Below are 22,977 nucleotides of genomic sequence, written 5' to 3'. Positions count from 1 at the left end.
CCCTAGAGTTTATCCATTTAAAATCGACTAAAATCGATTGCGTTTTCTCTTATCGTTCTTTAAATATTTCCGCATTTCTCGACTCCCCCCAAAAAATTTCACCCTTTTTACAAAAGTACTCTTTATAAGAGAGCTTGAGGCAGCAGATTTGAACAAGAGTAAACGGTAAGTAACACTTTGTAGTGAACGTTGAATGAGAAATTCCGCGGCAAGGAGAACGCATCTCTAAATGCAGCGAGAAAATACAATCTGTCAGATTCTAGAACTGGTGTGATAAATTCAATGGAGGGCAGACAATGTCAAAGATTGGTAAAGGTAACTGTTTATTTGTAGATAAATGAGTATTTTTCGCGTTCCGGGGAGAGATAATTCATCTCCTGGATTTCTTCGACTTCTTCTTCTTCGCATACCGCTTTCTATTATAAATCGTATCGTTGGAATCATCGCTAGCAAACGACTCTTCCGAACTTTCTTCCTGTTTCTTCGCTTTCGCTTTCTTCTTCTTTGAGTAGCGCTTTCTATTATAAATCGTGTCCATGGAATCATCGCTGGCCATCGATTCTTCCGAGCTTTCTGATTCTTCGCTTTCACTCGAAGAAGAGCTGACGTACCGCCTCTTTCTGCGCGATTTTTCTTTCCGGGGCGGTGTCTTTCGCCTTGGAGTTCGCGATCGCGAGCGAGATCGTTTCGGCGTTCGGGATCGATGAACGGCTGGTGTTGCGCCGCCCATGTTCTCGATCATCGAAGGCGCTGGCGATGATCCCCGTGTGTTGATCCGCTCGCCGAACTTGTTGTATTGGGGTTTGCCGGTGTCTTTCGCCACTTCTTTTCTTTCCTTTCTGTACTCTTCATAGACTCGGTCTTTGGATCGGCCACGCGAGGAGCTTCGAGATCGGCTGCTGGAGTAAGATCGCGAGCGACTTCGATAGCGTCCGCGTGTTCGACCTCGTGATCGAGATCGAGAGCTAGAAGACGAGTACGATCGGCTTCGAGAACGGCTTCGGGAGTCGTATCTCGGCGGGGTAACCTTCTTTCGTCTTGGTGGAGGCGAGTAATCCTTGATTCCGTGCAACTTGTTGTACTGCTTTCGTTTCTTTCGGTGCTTCTTTCCATCGAGATGCGCGTCTTCCTGGTCTCGCGAGTTCATGGCCACATCGCAGTACTTGCAATAGTAGTACGCTTCTTTCTTCACTTCCTGGCTGAAGTTTTTCTTTCGCTTAGCTTCCTCTTCTTCCAACGTTTCTTTCGAATTCTCCCACTTATCAAAGTCCTTTGCCTTGATAAAAAAAAGTTTTATTTTTCAAAATAAAAAGAAAGAACTTACGAAAATTTTCATGACAGTCCGGGCTTCTTCAATTGAATCATGGTGATCTTCAGCTGGATAGTCCATATCTTACAGGATCAAAAACGGGTAGATTTTTACGGTCATTTCATAAACGCAATTTTCCAATTCGAAATTAAAAAAAATATTTGATTCTGTTTCCTAAATGCTCATCAGCCAGATCAGTCAAAGTGGGAGCCTCCAATCCCAAAGTAAAGGTATACTTTCTGGAAATATCGCGCAACTAAAAGGTGATCCACATTTGCATCTAATCCACATTCACTTTCATCCTCATGCGAATGCTCGAAAAATGTCCATCAAATAAGCAAATGTGGATCACCCAATAATCTTTCCAGCGGCGTACGTAACTCCGAGCACTTTCAAATACGGCTCAAGGTTGAAGCCGACGACGATTTTGTTGCGCAGCAGCTCGCGAACCTTGTCGATGAGTTCTTCTTCCCACTGCTCGTCTTGGATCTCTTCGACTTTGATTCCATGGTGCCATGTTCGCATGTCAATGATGTATTTCGACTGCGGCATGCAAAATTCGTCTAAGCAAAAGAGTCACTAGAAATTCGCGTCTGCAACCTTACCGAGAACTGTCCGGCCATGCGCGTTGACTACAGTCGCTCTTACAAGCACCTTTTCCTGGCTAAACAAAGTTCAGTTTCGATCTTAGCCAAGTAGAACTCACCCAAAAGTATCAGCAGTTTCGAGGGACAGAGAAACATAATCGTATCTTTTTTCCTCTGGAATATTCCCAAAGTACTTTAGGGAGCGATAATCACCATCTTCTCCTTCGTCGGATGATCTCTTTTTTGATGTTTGTGTCATTTTTTGAATGAATTTTTTGGACTCAAAAACAAGCTTGAATTCCATCTAGAATCCTTTATGCAAAAATTGCTATTTTTTATCTAGAAGATTTTTGTTAAAACTTATTTATTGATAAAAAGACTTTAAAATTAACCTTTTTGGTTGAAAATATTGCAAGAAAGAAGTTCTAAAATTCTACGCTCAAGCCAAAGAAATACCGGTAAAGCACGAAGATGACCCTGGGTAACGCTGACCTCGTCGAATTCTTCCGCGCATTTCGCGATCTCGTCGAGAATGATTATTATTTTGGGCGGTATGTAAAATTGCGGTAGGATAGAACATCGAATGACCTTGCTTACACTTGCTCAAGTAAAACAGGTTCAAATTCATTACTACTATTAATTCTAGCGCAAGTTGTTCCAGAGGAAATTGTTTGATCCGGTATCGCCTACGAACAAGGCTACGAACATAAACTACTAGCGGTAAGTCATGTCTAGCCTTGTTTCAACTTGAGTTTGGTAAATTTGCGATAATTGGCTATAAAATAATCATACATGGCGTTTCGATCGACAACTTCGCAAATTGATAATGAGATATTTAGACGCTTCTAGCGATCATGTTTATGGACGAAGAATAAACTCTAAGTCGACAATTTCAATGAGAGAACCCCTGCTTTAAAAGTCATCGAACGGAGTTTGAATTGTTACGAGTTCGCCCCCCTTCACGTTTAAACGTAATAAACGCAAGTACTCAAAGCACTGTGCTATCATTTTCTTCAAAAACGGCGACCGCATATTCTTCAGCCTCGGAGATCTGGTTCCTCTCAAATGTGGTCACCATCCTCTTGTGTTCGCGCCCTCATCTGAAATAACCTCTTCCGCTCCAAAATCCGCACCAATCTCAGATTTTGTAATTTTGTCTAGCAAGCTAGATCGTAACATTGGTCAATAATTTGAGGAAGGGCTAGAGTCCGCAACGTGGAAGCGCGTTTTTTAATCCGGAAATTTACAATTTACCAATTGCCAAAATTCCAAAACTACTTTTTAGCAAAAGAAGCAGACTGCCTCGGTTGCATAAAAATATTGAGCGACACTTCTTATGTCGCCGAATGTTGCTGAATGTCGGCGAATGTCGCTGAATCTCGCCAAATGTCGCTGAATGTCGTCAAATGTCGGCGAATGTCGGTGAATGTCGGCGAATGTCGGTAAATGTCGCTGAATCTCGCCAAATGTCGCTGAATGTCGCCGAATGCCATCAAATGTCGCCGAATGTCAGTGAATGTCGCCAAATGGCGCTGAATCTCGCCGAATGTCGGTGAATGTCGCCGACCAGGGCCCTCCAAAATATTTACGAGACACGGTAGTATTACTCGGAGTAAATCTAATTCAAACTCCCCCAACAAGTTGTTGGGCCAACAACAGGCAGTCAATTTTTTCATATCTCTCCTCTTCAAGAGGACCTCTTTAGTAAGAGCCAAGCAAAATTGATTACTTCAAGCGATCCGAACCGCAACGTAGCTATCGTTTATCCCCGGTGAAACCGTCTGCTAGTAAATTTACGAGGAGGCGAACAGACCGAACTACAATCATTTTCCGTCGAGTATCGCGCTGGTTATCAAAGCACGGGCGAGAAAGTTAAGCTAAGATAGGTTTACCTATTTAAATAGGCAATTAAAGTATAGGTTCAGTAGCGACTTGATTTTGCGGTTTTTTCGTTATTATGATTGTTATTTTTGTCAAAATTACACTCGAACGTAAGCATCTTTGCATGCAGTTATTATGAAGTTCAGGTACTTTTTTTGAGGAATTTTTCTGAAGAACCACTTTGCTAAGCCGGAATCTACGCAAGAGTAAGGGCGATTTTCAATTGTTAACCACTACCGTAGTGCTTCGTTGTAGGTAATTATGAATATATTTTCTATAAACAAGGAGAAGAAATGTCCGTTGGAAACGGAATAATTAGGAAGAAGGAGCAGAGTTCAATGTCAAGTCCTGAATTTTGGCTCTGCAACCTGTGCAAGAAACCTGACTCAGGCTTTGAAGAGCTAAAATATAAAGCCGCGTAGCGGCTTTTTTAAAAACGAAGCCGCGAAGCGGCTTTGCCAATGTTTATACATAAAAAAGAGTGATTGTGTTGCGAAGCCGCTTTGCGGCTTCGTTTTCAAAAAAGCCGCTACGCGGCTTTACACTTTTGCTCTTCAAAGCCTGACTCAGGTTTTTTACACAGGTTGCCGAGTCCAGGCCTAAATAGTCCTGAATCTTGACTAATTTTCTGACAGTTCTTTGCTTCTTGGAAATCAAGGGCAGTGGCTGATCGTGCTCATTATGCCTGATGATTGCGAATTTTGCATTTTCCCAAATTCAGAAAAATGCGCGTTGCGCGAAAAATTGGCGCCAATCAGTTCAGAATATTGCATTATGCGTGCGCAGTGGTCATCAGACGACAGGCTGAGGGTAGGAGCAGACAATAAACGTGCCCAGTAGCCAGATTCATACTGCATTTTGGCGACCGAGCCGCGCTTACACAACGTTTTGACGGGCTGAAAAATTGGCCACTCTTTTGAAATGGTAAAAAAACGACACACGAAATTGTCCATTTTTTTGTCTGCGGCTTGAACTTGTTCTTCTACGCTCAACTCATCAAATTCTAGACAGAAAAAATCGATAAAAAATAAAGTAAAAAATCCAAATTTCAACCTCAAAATATCGATAAAGCTTCGTAAAAGACCCTGGATTTCTATATTTAAAAAATGAATATACAGTAACAATTCAAAGCTTCTAACCAAGCTCCACCAATACATAGCATACAACCTTGTTTTTACAAAACATGAAAGAGAGCGGTTTTCGTATTGAGGTGTGAACACGAACCATCACTTTTCTAGGTGTCAATTATTACTAGTACACGAGTATTATTCCCAAGTCGAACACACAAAAATAGACTGCAGTTCACAATCGTCAACGTCCTCAAATTTGAAGAGAGCGCACTAGAAGCAAAAACGTTCTCGCAATTAGCGCCTCAATACTGTATCTTCCGTCGAAATTTTTTAAACTAGGGCAGTATCGAGTACTTTTACCGGAGAAGTACTCACTTTAATGTAGTCTACGGTTAAGTCTAGTAAACCGTAACGGAGCTTATCGCAGCTTTTTTTCTTTTTCGAAGTTGTATGAAGTGTGAACCTTTAGTTCGTTGAATTGAAGCTTTAGGCTTGAGAAAGGCTTAATCAGAAAAAAAATGCTCTTAAAAAATACTCAAAAGCAGTTCTCATTTGTGGATAGTTTGTAGTTTGCTCCTTTGAAGGCGCCAAAACCGCGATTACCGTCTGGTTGAGCTGCGGTTGAGCTATTTTTTGGACAGTAGTCCGATGCTGGGTTCAAAGCGGCCTTGTAAAAACACAGCTAGATACCAAGAAAGAGACGAAAGGAGGAACTGGCGTCACTGCTTGGTGCGGCGAGGTTGCATTCATCTCTAACCGCTTGCATACGTAAGCAAAATAAGCTCACTCTATCTTCCGGATTGCAAGAAATGATTACAAAGAGGAAGAAGCCACTATAGGACGCGAGCATGGAAAAATGAAGTCAACTTCGATGAAAAAACTACTGCCGAGTTAAAAGTTTCGATGAACTTTTAAAATCAATAATGTCCAAAATTTTCACAACAAATGAGGATGGGCGTTAGTTACTTCCTGTTCCTTGGAGTTCCATTCTGCCGATAACAGAAAAAAAAATACAGTGAAAAATCGAACTCCCGCCATTTCTCTAAAAAGAGATCTAAAATTGAGATTTAATTGACAATTGCGATCATAGGTTACCCTTCATTCAAGACCCCCTTGACCACTTTGCTTTTTAATAAATACGACTGAACCAAAGATAAGCCTGTTACCAATTCATTCGTAGCAATTAGTCAATTCATTGTTATTAGTTCAACTTTGAAAATGACCATCGCAGAAGATTTCTGATTTCCAAAAAGGATCAGAAATGTTCTAAAAACAATGGAAGGAATGTACCTTTGGAGAAAAGAAATGCGAAGAACGTTTATTGGCAGTTTTTTCCAAGTAAGAGGGGCAAATGGGATTAGCAGTGAGGAGTGAACGGGGCATAGAAAGAGACTTCCTGCTTGAATTCTTCCGGAAATTCATGAGAATGAGTATTTTTGGCCCCAACACTTGAAAAAAATAGGGATGGCAAACTGAAGTATGATCACTTACATTCCGAGAACGTTCGTAAGAACATACTTGGAACTTCTTCAAAAAGGGGTGAAATTTTCAGTCCGTTTTTGTTGTGGCTTTTTGTTTTTGCCGAATCAGATAAAGACTGAAACTTATCTTTTTTGGACATTTTGCGGGTTTTTCCAGGCGTAAAAATGTCTCAGGAAAAATTTGTCTAAAAGTAGTTTTTCAAGAAATAAGCGGCTTTTAGATCAGAAAGTAGAACCACCTTTCCAGGTAAACTTAGCTTGAATATAAACACAGTTCGTTCCTCTTGCGATTTTCAAGGGTCACGAACTGTGTTTAGAGTCCAACAAAGCAACACTAGAAGTCTGCTTTCAAGCCTTTCAAGCCGATTATAAGCGATGCTCTGGTGATGAGCCGCGCAAGTTGGCAAAGGGGGCAATTTATATTCACCAGCGCTGGAAAAAACTTCGCAATCTTTTCTTGCTTCCGGTAACCACGTTTTTCCTCTTGACCTTGCCACAGAAATACGCTACCATTTCTTAGCTGCTGTTAGAAGATCTTCTCTATGAACCATACTGAATCGAAAGTTTATAGATTATAATGACCACTAGGACAGCAACCTGTGTAAATGACCTTAGTCCGGGTCTGAAGGAACTTAATGGAAAAGCCGCGTAGCGGGTTTTATAAAAATAAAGCCGCGAAGCGGCTTTTTATGTACCGAAGCCGCGAAGCGGCTTCGCCTGAATTGAAGCTGTTTCAGATTCTGAAAGTCAGACCCTGAATCAGGTTTTCTTTACAGGTTGCCAAGCTTAGAATGACCGAGTTACCTGCTCAAAACCAAAGTACAGAAGATGGAACGCGGAATGCGCAAATACGAAAACAGAAAAACAGGAAGCTAGAACTCGTGACCTGCGCTGGGAGAAGCATCCTCTAAGAGATCTTGCATCCAGCGATCCTGATCTCATGGGAAGTAGCTGATCCATTATGGCCGGGAGGTCGACCCGTTAGATTTCAACCGGCGCTACTTTCTTGCTTGGATAATACGAGTTTTCTTCGTAAATAAACAATTCTAGATGAAGGAATTCTTCTTTTACGAAAAATGAGATGAGTGAAATAATTAACAAATTGGAGCAAGTACCCAAGTATGAGAACGCGTTATAAACCTAAACGCATGTCGGGTAAAACTAAGAGCGTAATAAGAGTAGCGGAAGCGAAAATTCAAGATGTCACATTCGGGAGACAGCGCTAGATAAGTAATGAAATCAGATTTTTTGAAAAACATGCTATCTAAGACATGCTCAATCAATCCCTAGGAGACAAGATACGGAACGCTTGCATAAATCAAAGAAACTAAAGAACGAATCGCTTTCTCTGAAGACTGAATTTTTCAAAAAATCTTAAGGGTGTCCACCAGAAATTGGTGTTTGAAAAAGTCATTCCCAATTGGGGGAAAGACCTTCTAACTCTAACCCTAACCCTAGATACTGTATCTGCTACTGAACTTTAATATTTGTACGACCTAAAATCGCTAAAAAAGAAATCATGTTTAAAAATTTTTTGATCCGTGAAATGAAATCTGTGAGAATACACGCCTTCGCCGTAGCTTATAATTATGCGAATTGCAGCATCAATATTTTCATACCCAGTCGATGTCAGACAGGGAACGTGAGAAAGTCAAATATTCTGATTCGATTTTCGAAATTGTGGGATTGCTGTCTTAGAAATAGGCTTATGATTTGACTGAAAAATGACTGACACAATTTTATCAGTGAGAGTGTATTTCTTGGGCAGTGTATTGGAGCAGGACATGTTTCTAGCTTTGAACTTCGCTTGGCTCTTGAACGGGCTCGTCATCGTGCGTCTCAAAATGCGCATTCTTTTGCAGAACTAATATCGGGTTGTCAGGGTCCAAGTTATGCTGGGGATAAACTTCCGAGTGAGCTGATCGCATCTTGATGATGCCGACATCAATGAGCGTCTGCACTTTTTCCACCATTTCCGGATTGCGCAGGTAATCGCTCTGATCTCGCAGCGAAAGATCCTTCAGCAGGGCCTTGATTTTCGGATCTACGAAAAATAGTTACTTACAGCATAAATCTACGGAGCTAGTTTTTAGACGCTGTTAAGCCACTCTCGGCGATGCATGATACTACCACGGTATTGCACGTCTGTGTAGAAATTAAGATAATAGCAGCTTAATCCGCCGGTAATCAAATTGTACGCATGATGCTTAGCAGGAATTACACTCAATGGAAGCATGACTTCATACGAATCTCGTGACAAGAAAGAACTGGCCTAGATCCCCAAATCTGGGCTCGGCAACCTGAGTCGGGCTCTGGAAAAGCTAAAATGAGACGCGGTTTTTCATTTTAGCTCTTCCAGAGCCTGACTCAGGTTTTCTACTCAGGCTGCAAAGCCCAGCCCCAAATACGATCGAATAAAAGGAAATCTAACCAAAAGCGTCTTCGCGTCGTCGCCTAACCAAAGGCGTCTCAAACGTTTGACCTTGATCATCCAAATACTCTATTACGGAACATTGCCAGTTGTATATAAAGAAATTATAATATGATAATTGGCCGTTTATGCAGTATTTAATTTTATTACCGCCAACACTTGTTCTCGCTCTCCGGAGCGTAAAAACGTGCTGACTGTAAATATCGAACAAATTACTGATAAGTCCCTTTCTAAAAGGGATTATTAATGCGGAGGATTTACAGTAAAGGCCCGGCTTACCTGCTAGAATTTCCATAATATTCTCGTTGTACTTTTTGCGTAATTTGAGCTGTGTCGGGTTGTTTCGGACTTGGAAGGAAGCCTTTAGACAGCGCTTTAGACCGCGTTTTGCTAGGAAAGAAATTATTAAATAACATTTCTCGTAATTCTCGTAACAGAAGTCCGCTCTTTAAATAGATGATAACTCAGATGAACAAGAAACAGGCAATTTTTATTTAGACTTGGGTCGATTTTCAACCTTGCTCAAAATAGAAAAAATCTCAAAATAACCAGTCTCAAATAAAAATATAGGTTACATGAATAAAAATAATCGCCTACCTTCTTCAGACGTCGCTTGAATTTTCAGCGCAGTTTGAAAGGCATTCGACGCTTGATCGTACATTTTATCGCATTCTAGCGCCGCTGCCTTGAGTAGCCAAGCATCGGCGTTTAATTTGCCTTTGAATGGGGTCACAAATTCTTTTTGAACAAAGTCGAGTTCAAAAATTGAGTAACGTGAACGAGAAAAAACTCGCGGAAGATTTTTGTATACAGAAAATGCGACATTCGGAGTTTTAAATATTTGTGACCTCGTGGCGATCTCGATTGCGGCAAGAGCATCGGCGAGGCATTCCCGAACGTCAAACATGCACAGAAAAACGCGTCCACGTTGGAGCAAGAGGCGAGTCCTGTTTTTCTGAAGATAAATTGTTACCCCTTAGAATCCATCCAGTCTACCGAAAAGAAGACTGAAGAATAAATTTATCTTTTGTCGGGTAGCCTGTATTTTCGCTAATTGCGAATTGTAATTACTCATATCAGCAGTTTCTACTGAAGCTACAGAAATGTTTTGAAGAATACTAATTGCTTCCTAAAATAATAAACACAGCAAAATACCGTCCCAATGGACCGATGGTTAGTTTTGGCAGTAAGTCGGATTTTGATTATTTTTATCAAGCTACAGTCGTCAAAATCTGTAACTACAGATGTGAAACAAAAACATGTTACACAAAAAAGTGGAAAAATATATTCGGAAATGGAATGTTTCTGGCAATTATTAATTTCATTTAATAGTTCTCCTAGATGTTACGTAATGACGATTCCCTCTTAATTGCTTAGTCAGTGTCGAGCCACGTCTGACCAACCAGTGGTTGGCCCGGGCGTGACTCGGCACAAAATTTTCCGAATTGCACTCAGCTCGGCGCTGCCACTCCACTCGACGAACAGGCACGGGCCGAGCAGCCCAATTTACAAAAAATACTGTTTTATCCTCTGCCTCCCCGACTGGAATAATAGAGACAGAGAAACGATTTCTGAGAGTTACAGTGTGTTTATTGTATATTGCAGGACTGTCGCGTTTGGTCGATTCAGAGGGCATACTTAGTTAGATGATAGTTCCTAGTTAGCAGCTTTGAGAACTATTAGTGGTGTTGAAGTGTAAAATGAACCTCCTGACAACTAGTCCTTCTGGACTAGTATTATTCTAGAGTTATTCTAGGGTAATTTTAAATAATTTTAATCATAATAAATATTCTAAATCTTAGAATAAGATGCACTCTGTGTCGACGACCGGCAGTTCTACCCTCGTCGAGTCACAGATAGGGTTCAGAACATGGTAAGAGTTCTGAAATTGTTCGCGCCCAATAGAGGGGCCGCGCGCTAGGCACGCGGAACCTATCCGCCAATCAGAGCCACCAAATTTTTCAACGGCTAAATTGCCACGTAGCCGGCCTGATGAGGATCAGATAGGGACCGCGCGCGCACCAAACGGTGTTTACGGTTAGAAAACCGATTATGGCTACGTTCAAATGCACTCTAAGGCGATGTTCGGCGAAATACTAGTTTTTACATCCGCCTAGAATCTCTAGTTTTCTACCGGTAATAAACTACGAGCATTCTAAACGTGAAAAACGATATACCTGAGTGCAGGGGGTAAAATAGGTTATTTTCCCCGAAAATTTTCTCGAGTTCTAGAATAAAATTTTTTTTTTTCAAATATTTTCTGTCAACCAATGTTCATGCCCGTTAAAAGAGTCAATCATACTACGAGTGTGATCAACGGACAACATGGACGCTATCAAAATCGATATTCTTCTGAAGCAACAATTAATCAAGACCTACGAAAGCCGTCCACCAGCTGACACTGCGCAGCAGGACGAGCTTGCGAAGGCGAAAAAGGAGCTGGCGGAACTTAATGAGAAGTATGTCGCCTTGGCTTTAGAACAGCCGAGTGGCAATCCATCTCAGGGTGCCGTCGGCAGTGCAAATTATTACATTCAGAGTCAAATTCTCATGTCTCATCTCGGGAAACTCGGAAAATTCACAGGTAATAACTGTGAGGCTACGACTGTTTTCCTTCAGAAAGTGAAGGGAATCATTCAAGCTTGTCCGACTCTCGGATTTGACATGATTTACGGAGCCGTTAAGGCCCACATCGCACCCAATGTTCTTAAAACGTTGGATAATGCGCAAGTTAAGGATTTTGAGTCTCTCGAGATAGCCTTGAAGAAAACTACGGTTTGTTCTCAAATGTCTATCAGCGATTAGAAAATTGGTTGACAGCCCCTAAGCCTACTGGCACTTCTTTCACGCAGCATCACTGCGAAACTTCCAATGCCCTAGAACCAATAATCGATAGCTTCCGAGAGGAGCTTATCAAAATGCGAAAGGCCACCGGTCAGGACGATTATAAGCCTGATTTCCGGGATGCCTTCGGTGCGCTCAAGATTTTGAAGTGTCTCCAATCAATTCGCCAAGATAGTGACGACGTTTATTCTTCAATTATCATTGAGCTTAAAAGTTTTCAATCTTCCGAGCAAATTGCTCAGCGCGCAGAAGCTTTGAATACTCAGACTTCTTTCAAATCGGTTAATACTGCCGAAGGGGGTAGCCAGGGTTCTTCAAACCAGAATAACAAGAAGAAGAACCAGGGTAACCGCCAAAATGGGAATGGCGGCGACGGTCGCCAGTCTCAACCTAAACAAGGTGGCCAAAACAACGGCCAGAAAAACCAACAAGGTGGGAACCGCGGTGGACATCAAGGTCACGGTCGAGGTGGCCGTGGAGGAAACCGAGGCGGTGGCCGGGGTGGACACCGAGGTGGCCAAAATTCTAATGGTTCCCAAAACAACCGCACTTCTGGTGGCTCCCAACAAGGGGGTAACTACCAAGGTGGTACCAGCGGTCAATCAAATGGAAGTGGCGGTCGAGGATATCACCACGGTTCCGATCGGAGCCGGGGAATGTCACGCGGCTACCAGTACGCAATTTCAAACGGTCCTTCGTATTCTAACGCTACTTTCCATGACGCACAATATCAGCCTCTCGGCGAATATAATGATGAGCTTGATAATGGGCAGTTCTACGATCTCGGTAATAACTACGCCACAGATGCTAACTATGATTACTCCGGTCTCGAAGAATCATACGTTACCTTCGATTGTGAGCCAAAAACTAGACGAGTCCGGCTATGAAAATGATCTGGCCGGACAAACTTCCCCAAATTTTTCGATGTATTTCCCTGGCAACTCTAGTCCTCTCTTCCTTCCAATAAGATTTAATAACTTCAATGATAAATGGATCTCAGCGCTCTTAGATTCCGGTAGTTTTGCCTCACTACTAAGTGAAACAGTTGTTACTGATCTTAGGCTAAAGATGAGCCCTGTAAACCAAACGGTCCGCGGGGTCGGTGGCAAAAGTCAAAAGCACTCGGCCGCGTTGTGACTGAGATCAATATTGGTAACACGACTTGGCCAAACGTTGAATTTTTCGTTCTACCGGCGGAATGTATGACTATTCCGTGTATTCTAGGACGGCGTCCGCTCAATGAGCGGTGCTTAGAGATCAACATGAATCTACAAGAGAGAACCATCGATTTTCGTTCACAAAGGAACGAGTGGGCATTTATCCCCTATATGAGTCATCCGCGGCAACAGTCTCTTCGTCGCACGAGACTCGGTAATATTAATGCAGCCACTGATCCGCAGAGCACAGCTCAACTGGTTGAGACTGTACTCGAGCGAATCGGGGCGGCCATTAACACTGAGTGCTCCGATAAGGCGAGAAAGGTAGCTCTTATAGTGCTTAAAAACGAGCCAACTTTCAAGACGTCAGAAAGACCAATCGGTGAGTATAAGGCATATGAGGCAGAAATCCTTACCGTGCCCGGTAAGACTCGTCACGTTCCACAGTTTCGGGTCGCCGAGCGACACGTGGGGCCCATCACTGAGCAGATTGAAATGCTCAAGAAAATCGGGGTTCTGGCGATTTGTGAGAATAGTATGGGGTGGAATACACCCGTCGGTGCTGTTAGCAAGCACGACGGGGGTTCCCGCCTCATACTTAATCTAAACCTCACGGTTAATCCCCTTCTTGTAGATGCAGACACTTACCAAATTCCGAATATCGAGGCCGCGATGGAGGTCCCAGTGGGAATGAAATACTTCGGCCTCTTAGATATTGCATCGGGTTTTTGGAATATCAAGGTAAGGGAGGAGGACCAGGTAAAATTGTCTATTTTCTGGAACGACGAGTGTTTGAAATTCACTCGTCTTCCATTTGGATTACGTAGCTCAGGTCATTTATTCGTCCGTGCAATTACGCACGCTCTCCGGGACATGAAGCACAGGAAGAACATCATGTTATTTGTTGACGATATATTATTGTTCAGCGATGACTTTGATACTTACTGCGCTACTCTTGACGAGTTATTATCCAAACTCGCAGAGTACGGTTTCGTTTGTGGAGGATCCAAAACGAAATTATTGTTCCCCGAGAACAAGTGGCTAGGCCGGATCATAGACGCCCAGGGCCAACGAGCCGACCCAGATAATGTCAAAGCCATCGTCGATATGCAGCCCCCAAAAGATTATAAAGGGCTGCAGTCCTTATTGGGGATGTTAAATTGGTGCCGCAACTTTGCATCAATTAAACCGGGCGACCCCATTGCCACCGAAAATTTTTCACATCTAATGAAGCCCATCAATCAAGTTCTGAAAACTAATAGACCACGGGGTAAGTTTGATTGGCCTTCGAGTGCGCAGAAAGCGTTCAATAAAATCAAGGTCAAGCTTGCCTCGGAGTCAATGATTTGGTTTCCAGATTTTTCGAAGGAATTCATTCTTGTAACCGACGCTTCTGCATCGGCGGCAGGATGGAGTCTTCTCCAAATTGTGGACGGTAAGTCCAGAATCGTTAAAATCGGTTCAAAAACATTTACAGAGTGCCAGTCAAGGTATTCGGCTTCCGAACGCGAAGCCAATGCTATTTTATTGGCTGTTACTGACTGTAGAGTATACCTTCTTGGACGTAGATTTATCATTAAAACAGATCACAGAGCCTTGACCTTTATTGATCAGCGGATCAGTAAAAACGACAAACTGGCAAGGTGGTGGCATTTTTGTCACAGTACAACTTTGTCTGTATATATATCGAAGGTCAGGCAAACGCGCTCGCTGACTACTTCAGTCGGCCAGCTAACTTGGACATGTCTCGTCCTACTTACAAGGGCGAGAACGGCCCAGCTGGGACGTTCCACAAATTTCACAATTTTGATATCTACGTTCCATCGTGGGTGTCACTTAAAGACTCCCCAGAGGTAAAGTTCAACGCAAATGACTTGACCTCACCTGAAGGTCTATCAGCACTTGTGTCAAGTGACATAGCCGCTCATGTCACTGAAAAAGCTCCCATTGAGAAGGGTATCTACGCGAAAATGTCACTCATCTCTGAGCAGGCTCACGATGAGCCCTGTAAAGCGGCAATCGAAGCTCTGACTCACAATAAAGAGATGCGTTTCGACTCGAACTGTGAGGAAGCAGCATTTCTTTCGCGTTATTTTAAACAGTTATCGTTGTGCACTGAAACTGGCGCGCTCATGTTCAAAAATCGAATATACGTGCCACGTGGAATGCGCCCAGAGATTCTGAGAACATTCCATGATGGAAAGAACCACGCCGGAAAGGACCGGATGGTTGAAAGCATGAGCCACTTAACATGGCCAAATTTCAGTGACGATCTGACTCAGTACGTTCGTTCATGTTTCTGCGTGCACGGGAAAGGTGCTCGCGGACATCACGTGGACCCAGGATTCCGTCCAACCATAAAGGGATCTCGCCCCTTTGAAAGAGTTCACGTTGACTTTATAGAGATGAAGCCGTCAAAAAGCGGTCTTCGATATGCGTGCACTATGGTCGATACATTTAGTCGTTACATCATCGCAGTTCCTTGCCGGAGGTGCCGGGCTGTTGATGCATGTAAAGCTATCCAGGAGCACTTACTGGACGTTTTTCCCCATCCCAAGGTGATTTCGACAGACCGCGGTACTCATTTTACTAGCGCTCTGAACAGCGAATTTGCCGCGATTAACGGGTTGGCCTGGCGTTATCACATTGCTTTTCGACCCCAAGCGTGTTCTTTACTCGAATCGCGTCACAGAGAATTAAAAAATTGCGTATACATCTGTACCAATTCTTTTAATCTCGACTGGCCGAGCATAATAAAACGAGTAACTTATGTGATGAACAGCGTTCCAAATAGTACTACAAAAATAGCTCCATCCTCTGTTGTATTCTCAACTCCAGTGAGACTCAGTGAGTTCGATAAAGATGGCGTAATTTCGTCGGGAAAACATTCCTGAGTTCTTACGGGATAGAGCTAGGGTCACAAACCTTCTTTTCAAGAAGATAAAGCTTTGTCAAGAAGCTGCGGACGCCAAGGTCCGTGCAAATGGTCCGAGAATTTCTCCTGAGATTCTCGAGCCCGGGGACGAAGTATTTTTAAAGCGAGAAATGAGTACAACTGCCAAGACCCATAAACTCTCGTGGTTGGGCCCCTATATCGTTAATCGTTCGAATAATTACGTTGTCCAGCTTGTCGACAAGCACGGCAATGTTGACTGGTTCCACAGATCCAGTGTTTTAAAACGAGTAGAGCGCCCACCCGCCCTTGGCAGTGTCCCGTTTTTCCCTTGTTTACGAGTTCCGTTACCGAAAACCCTTCCACAGCCGGAAAAAGTACAAAAACCGCTGATGGATGAGCCCCTGGCGCTCAGACTGAATCTCCGGTGCTCGAGGCTCCGCAATCTTCTGCTCCGGAGTTAAATTGCCCTGAGGGGACGTTTGACTCATCGGGCGAGACATGTGATAAGGAAAACCCAGTTCAGATCAAACTCAAGGGCCACAGGTGGCGCCCTCAGTTCCAACAAAACCAAAAAGTGCTCCACCACCTAGAAAACGAAACCGACCCATAGATTTTCTAGTACCAGACTCAGGTCTGAGACCAAAAAACGCGCGCGTCGAACCTGTTCGGCAAAATGTCACAAGATCGCAGGTTCGTCGCGCGGAAAATGATCGAAAGTTGGCGGAGGAACTCCAGCGCGGTGAACTCCGCCGGTCTTCTAGAAAGTGCGCTATTCGTTTTTCTCAGAAAAACCCCTTTTCTGGAACATAATGTACACCCTATCAAGGGGGTGCGTTGTGTACCAAAATCTCTAGTTCAGATAGTTTATTTGCAAGAATTGTCAATAAATTACTCTGTACAAGTCACGTGATAGCTCGTACATTATCTAATACTCTATATTTTAGACGTAGAAATGGAACATCAAAGTATTGACCTCGGCGTCGAACTCGACAGTGCGGCCGAGTTCGGCTCCGGGGGCGACAGCTTACTTGACGAGACCGTTACGCCGGACTCAACCGATCCTGGGCCCGTTGAGCCCTTTTCGGAGGATTCCGGGCACGCCCAGCCTCCAACTACTGAGTCAGAGTCGGCTCCAACCAATGAGCAAGCAACGATGGTGTCGGCGTCGTCGTCACCCGTTCGGGAGACATCAGCGCCGTCACCGGGCTCAGAAATGCCTGTACTTACTCCTCTGTCCCCGGAAAGACCGACTGTGGCGCCTGCGGACTCTACACCAGACGTCTTTATTGTACGCACCGTGTCCTCGCCACCAGATCGGCTAATGTGGGACAACGCCGATGGCGAGTCCGATGAACTCAGAGTGACCATCGACGAGCCCGTCAGAACCGAGGTTCGAAACGAATTCCTTGCTCAGGCAAGGAACGAAGGAAAAAGGCTCCTTCTAAATGGCCGCTTGATCTCCACGACTGAGACTCACGATCGAATCGAGAGCCTCATTTTTGGAATGATGGCCAAGCTGGCCAGCAAAGGCGATGATCTCCACAAAAAGGCCTTTCGCAATTCCAGCGAACTGGCGGAGATTCTCAATACGGCCTCGATGCTGTTTCATAGCAGCTCAAAATATAACGACGCGGCGTCAAAATTAGTCAAAGAGAAATCCGCGAAGTTCCAGCGTCGCTCTGGTAATTTCAAGACTGGCAAAACCGCGCCCGCGCCGAAATCGGACCGGGCGGCGGCGTTGCCAACTAAACGCGGCGCTCGGAGCTCTTCCGCCGAAAAACCGGCTTTCAAGAGGCCAAAACCCATGTCTCAGCCTCCAAAATTTATTCCCCAATCGATGAAGGGGGAGCCTGAGAAAAAGCGCCTGAGGGGCGTAAACCCTCCTGGATGGACGACGCGCCGGACCGGGATACACCGTCAACGTCGGCGTTTCCGGCTCCGACGCCCTTGACCAAAAGTCCTCCTCGACAATGACGTCGACATCATCGGCGCCGATCCCGGCTTCGTCCTGGAATGGAAGCGCTGGGACCTTCCTCCCCGGCGATGATAAGCTCCCATACCGGGCAGCCCCACTTTTCCCCGTCGGTTCGAAGGGCTGGACTCCTACCGAGCGTTTGCTGGTAGAATCCGGGCCCCTTCGGGCACTTCCGGCGTCGCAAGGGATCGTCGAAGTCATCGACATGGCCGTTCAGGTCCACCCGGCCGACCTTGATTCAGAAGTTTCCCGGCGCGAGCTCTGGGAGGCTTACAACAGGGAGCGAGAGCGCAAGCAGCTCCAAACTCGCCATGACCACACTCGACTCGAGGCTGACCGTCGACGTGAATTCAACCGTGGTCGACCTCGACGTGGTGGACTCAACATGCGCGGCCGATACTAATGGACCGCGGTGCAGTTGTCATCTTCCTGCTCAGTTTCAAATTCACCTCCGCTTCACGACAACTTGCACAAAACTTCACTGCCCTGCTATTTTAGGAAGACGGAATCGTCAAGGGGGTTAATAGTTCTCCTAGATGTTACGTAATGACGATTCCCTCTTAATTGCTTAGTCAGTGTCGAGCCACGTCTGACCAACCAGTGGTTGGCCCGGGCGTGACTCGGCACAAAATTTTCCGAATTGCACTCAGCTCGGCGCTGCCACTCCACTCGACGAACAGGCACGGGCCGAGCAGCCCAATTTACAAAAATACTGTTTTATCCTCTGCCTCCCCGACTGGAATAATAGAGACAGAGAAACGATTTCTGAGAGTTACAGTGTGTTTATTGTATATTGCAGGACTGTCGCGTTTGGTCGATTCAGAGGGCATACTTAGTTAGATGATAGTTCCTAGTTAGCAGCTTTGAGAACTATTACATTATATATTTCTTGCTTAGATCTATGCAACAAACATATATAATTGAGTTTTCTCGTTGAAGGAGAAACATATTGCTGGGTATAAAATACACACCTTTCCCCTACAGATTTGCCACCATTGTTGGCAAAACAACAAGCCAATTCAAACAACTAGCACTTCTTTGCGAGCAAGTAACTCGAGAAGAAACAATTAATTCGAGAGATGCCACTTTGTCAATAATCACAGATTTTTCCCTGTGATAAGTCTACCGGCACAAATTATTATTGTGCGTTAAATTCAATCGAAATAGAGACTAAAAGCCGGAATGGTTAACTCGTAAAAATATTTCTCGAATGTGTTTTGAAAATAAATTCAAAATAGAATCGAAGAAATAGTTATCAATTTCAGAGAAGCCGTTTCCTTACCCAGTGTTTTTCAGCAAACATAGGTTTTTTTGTGTTTGCTTCTTGTGTAAGCATGTTCTCACTTCGTATAATCGCTTGTTACCCCCTTACTTAACTATTTACAACAAAGAAAGTCTCTTTCTTCTTCTCCCAACATTCAGGAATCCGGATAACGAAATAGGGTAAACCAGGGGAACATAAATATCTGGTTTATGTATCTAAGGGGAGGAACCCGCCGGGGCCAACCAAGCCTAACATGAATTTGTGGGAGTTTGCGGTAGATGTTTTAGTTTTTTACCGGAGCTAAATTGCTCACTTAGCAATTCTTTAAACCAACAGTAAATACTGTTCCATATAATTTTTAGACTGTCTATTTGACGAAGTTCTAGGGAAAAAGGCTATTGTAAGCCTGGGCTAGCCAACCTGTCAAAAAACCTGAATGTTTGGAACATTTTTTTTTTGCTTTCGATTTTTTCGAAAGAAAAAATGTCGATTTTTCGATCTTAGGAAGGTACCAAACGGCTGACAAACTAGGTTTGATAACCTGTGTGAAAACCTGAGTCAGGGTTTGAAAAAGCTAAAGAAAAAGCCGCATAGCGGGTTCAATTTTGTAAAATCTGCTGTAGCATATGCGGCTTTTTCTTTAGCAGTTTCAAACCCTGACTCAGGTTTTCACACAGGTTATCGAACCTAGTTTGCCAGCCTTTTGGTACCTTCCTAAGATTGAAAAATCGACATTTTTTCTTTCAAAAATCGAATGCACGAAAAAATGCTACAAAAATTCAGGGCAACAAAGTTTGAATATTTGCACCGCCAGCGAATTCCATCCCTGATGACAGTCCGACAGCGAATGTCAAAGGGATTGCGATTTCTATTATGAATAGTTTGACCATTTTTCAACGTGAGTGAATGGAATAAGCGATTTTCTCCAAAACAATGATTGACCTAGTTATCATTTTTTCAAATTACGAAACGAGAAAACGTATCGCCAAAGTCTATTATGAGGTGGCGCTTGCTGTTTGACCCCGGCGACTCTAAAAGGCCGATAAGAAAATGGAGCTCATTAAAAGCGGCCCGGCGCTTTTTTGTTTCTCCCTAAATGCAACGGTAAATAACCTGGGGTTCAGAAAGAGTCGGAACTCTCAGACACGTGAGTTTTGTTTTTCGCCTAAATTTGGCCGGAAGATATTTGGTAATTGTTAGGGGGAGGTACCTAATTCTTTCTGAGATACTTTCCGGTTCAATGTTTGGGGAAATACTTTCTCTCAGAAAATAATTACTTGTCTCTATTTTTTTCTGACAATAATGAGAAAGCATGAGTGAGGGTCCATATAAGCTATTTTGCAGCCTCCCACATATTCCAAGTCCCGAGATATAACCCCCTGAAAACGGCCAAATCGACGACTTCACCCTTAATATAAACTCGAATTTGGCACCTAGACAGAAGCAGCTCGTATAACAAAGTACTAACTACCAAGTACACGAACAGCAAATTGCTACCACGTTTTCCTCGACGCGTCTTTCCAAAGTACGGAATCCATACACACCATAATACATCAATAAACCACTCACTAACCTGGTACTCTTTGTTATTTTCGGGCAGGCAAATTTCAGCTTCGTTGAATGCTTCGATCGCTTCCAGATATCGCTGCTCATCTGCCAGATAAATTGCTTGTCGCAGTTCATTTTCAAATTCTTCTGCATTCCATCGTTGCCGGCGTCTTTCTTCTTTCAGCCGCTAAAGAATTACTGTTTCAATGTCAAGGCTCGATAATTGCCCAGCAACTGGTCTACTTTCGTTTAACTTCGTTCCACGAACAAGTTAATACGTCCCTACTAAACCGGTAAAATTTTAAATGACCGCATTTATTTGGGTCAAATTCTTTGCTAACATGTTCATTAATGGCTATTTACTGTAACACAAGCAAATATTCATTATGATGTTCCAACGCGATTAACCACAAACTATGTATGGGCTGAAAATATTCAGTAAGACAATTATTAATTACAGACTGTATTCGTTGTGTTACAGATGTGGGTCTATTAAGAGCCATTGTAAGTTGACTCTCTTATCTTTGTTAGACGTGATCTGGTCGATTTCCTAACATACTTATGTCACGTTATTTTTGCTATCATCTTATAGGAGATCATCAAAGGAGCCTAATAAGGACTGAAATATTCAAAATAAGAGGAAGCAAATCACTACGACAACTACTTTCCTCTCGACAGTAGTTTCCTTACTGTAACTATCTGCAGAGCTAACGGTGTAAGCGGCAGACTGTAAGAAGCCTCAAGAATCTAAATTATGTTTAGATACCTGAGGCTTGTTAAAGTCTGCAGCTTACACTATTAGCTTTGCAGGTAGTTACAGTAAGGAAAATTGTTGTCTAAATATTTTGCTTCCAATCATTTTGCGTCTATTTAGTTCATTTCAGTCATCTGAGCACAACTCAACGTTGTTGTCAGACAACTCAAAATTCGATTCTAAAATCCGGAAGAGGTAATTAACAACCCTAAATAAAGTTTTCAAAACATCGTATCGCTGTCATCCCATTTTAAAAACAGTTCATTTCAAGTGGGTGGCAGCACTGAAAATATAGAAGGTGGAAGTAGCCCTAGAAAATCGAGAAGCCGCTAGAAAACTTAAAACTGTTTTCAAATACAACACTTTTATTCTTTGAATATTGCTAGAGCGACTTTTAGGGAAGTTGTGTCAACAACTAAGCGCTCAAGAAAGCCGCTAATGGCCAACTTGGAGCACGAGAAAAACTCGAAAATAGGGTAAAATTGACTGTGTCTGCCGGACAGCCAGAAGCTGTGAAGGCATTTTTTTAGTTTAAAAATGAGCTAGAATTACTTTCTAAGATGATTTCTCAAGAGAAGGCTAGATTTGTTAACATAACAAGCGGAGGGTTTGGTTGATAAGCTACGGCCACTGTCAAGTGGCTTCTGAATTTTCTAACGGAGTTACTTTTGAAGTCTTGGAATTTTAGAGCTTTAGAATTTCGCAAAATGTCGTTCGTGAAATGAAAGACTGTATAAACCGATAACTTAAACTTTTTTATAAAGGTGGAACACGACCGCAATTGACCGGAGATTGATATTATCTTGACAAAATATTTAAATGATCCAATGTTTCTTATTCTAAGTCAAATTTAAACCCTTCTGTAATTTACCTTGATGCAGACATCTCTATTCTTCTGGACAGTAACATTTCCTGGATCCGCGACGAGGGAGGTCTTATAAAGCTTAATTGCTTGGAAGTAGTTGCGGTAGCCCTTCTCGCAATTGCCCAGTCTCGAGTAGAGTTTCGCGAACATCTGACGCGAGCAACCGAACTGCTTCGCCAGTTTGAGCGCAATCTGGCATTGTCTGAAGGTGAAATTATGCGGCTTGGGGAATCTCGATTGAGCCTTTCTTACGCTTTCGCAGCGTTGAAGTCGTTAAGTTCAACATAAACGGCAGCTTTGTTGGCGAGAAAGAGAACATCGGTCGGATCAAGGTCCGAGGCGGCTTCGTAGCGTTCCAGCGCAACTTGGAACTCTCTGTTTTTGTATGCTGTATTCGCGGGTAAATCTCATTTTTCGAACATACAAGAATTTATGCTTTAGAAATTATCATGAACCCGCTTGCCTTGGTTGCCTTTTTCTTTCTCAAGCCTAGCAGCGTCAATTTGCTCCTGCGGGATCGTGATGACTCGCTCTTGAGGAATGACAATGTCGAGTGGTGGAATGTCCTCTAGTTGAATTTCAGGTGCTTTCCGCGGAGAAACAGGCGCCTGCATGAGCGATTTGACGCGTTCATCGTTGAAAATCTTTAATGCAGCAATTAGTGAGAATTTCTTGTTCAAAAATGAAGAAGCTAAATGATCTTTCTCTTCAAAAATAACCTGTTTGAAGAACAAAATTCTTGTTTTTCACGAAAACATTAGTAAAGAAAAAATACTGTGTCAACTAAAAAAGCGGACAATTAGTTTTATCAATACAAAACATTTAAATTGTGTATCGGGCTGTTAAAAAAGAAGAAATTTCTGAAAATTTCGAAATTTTCCGTAATTTTTTTTCGTTGAAATCAAGGAAGACTAA

General features: G+C 43.2%; 3 protein-coding genes across 3 annotated transcripts in view; 1 reads left to right on the top strand and 2 right to left on the bottom strand.

Annotated features, from left to right (window-relative positions):
• Positions 1-22,977, top strand: part of LOC145704818 (COP9 signalosome complex subunit 6-like) — a 73,016-nt gene that overhangs the window by 29,366 nt on the left and 20,673 nt on the right. The window lies entirely within an intron of this gene.
• Positions 328-1,388, bottom strand: LOC145703591 (uncharacterized). The gene is made up of 2 exons (XM_081780971.1): positions 1,325-1,388; positions 328-1,276 (listed from the first exon to the last, which is right to left on the bottom strand). Exons 1-2 carry the CDS (start codon positions 1,334-1,336, stop codon positions 371-373), a joined length of 918 nt encoding a protein of 305 aa, XP_081637097.1. The 5' UTR covers positions 1,337-1,388; the 3' UTR covers positions 328-370.
• On the bottom strand, positions 1,490-2,155 carry LOC145702096 (uncharacterized). The gene is made up of 3 exons (XM_081779306.1): positions 2,016-2,155; positions 1,915-1,973; positions 1,490-1,872 (listed from the first exon to the last, which is right to left on the bottom strand). The coding sequence occupies exons 1-3, from the start codon at positions 2,153-2,155 to the stop codon at positions 1,658-1,660; spliced, it is 414 nt and encodes a 137-aa protein (XP_081635432.1). The 3' UTR covers positions 1,490-1,657.

The sequence above is a fragment of the Oikopleura dioica genome, chromosome PAR (assembly GCF_907165135.1).
Source record: "Oikopleura dioica chromosome PAR, OKI2018_I68_1.0, whole genome shotgun sequence".
In the NCBI taxonomy this organism is placed as follows: Eukaryota; Metazoa; Chordata; class Appendicularia; order Copelata; family Oikopleuridae; genus Oikopleura; species Oikopleura dioica.
This window is presented reverse-complemented; position numbering and strand designations above follow the sequence as displayed.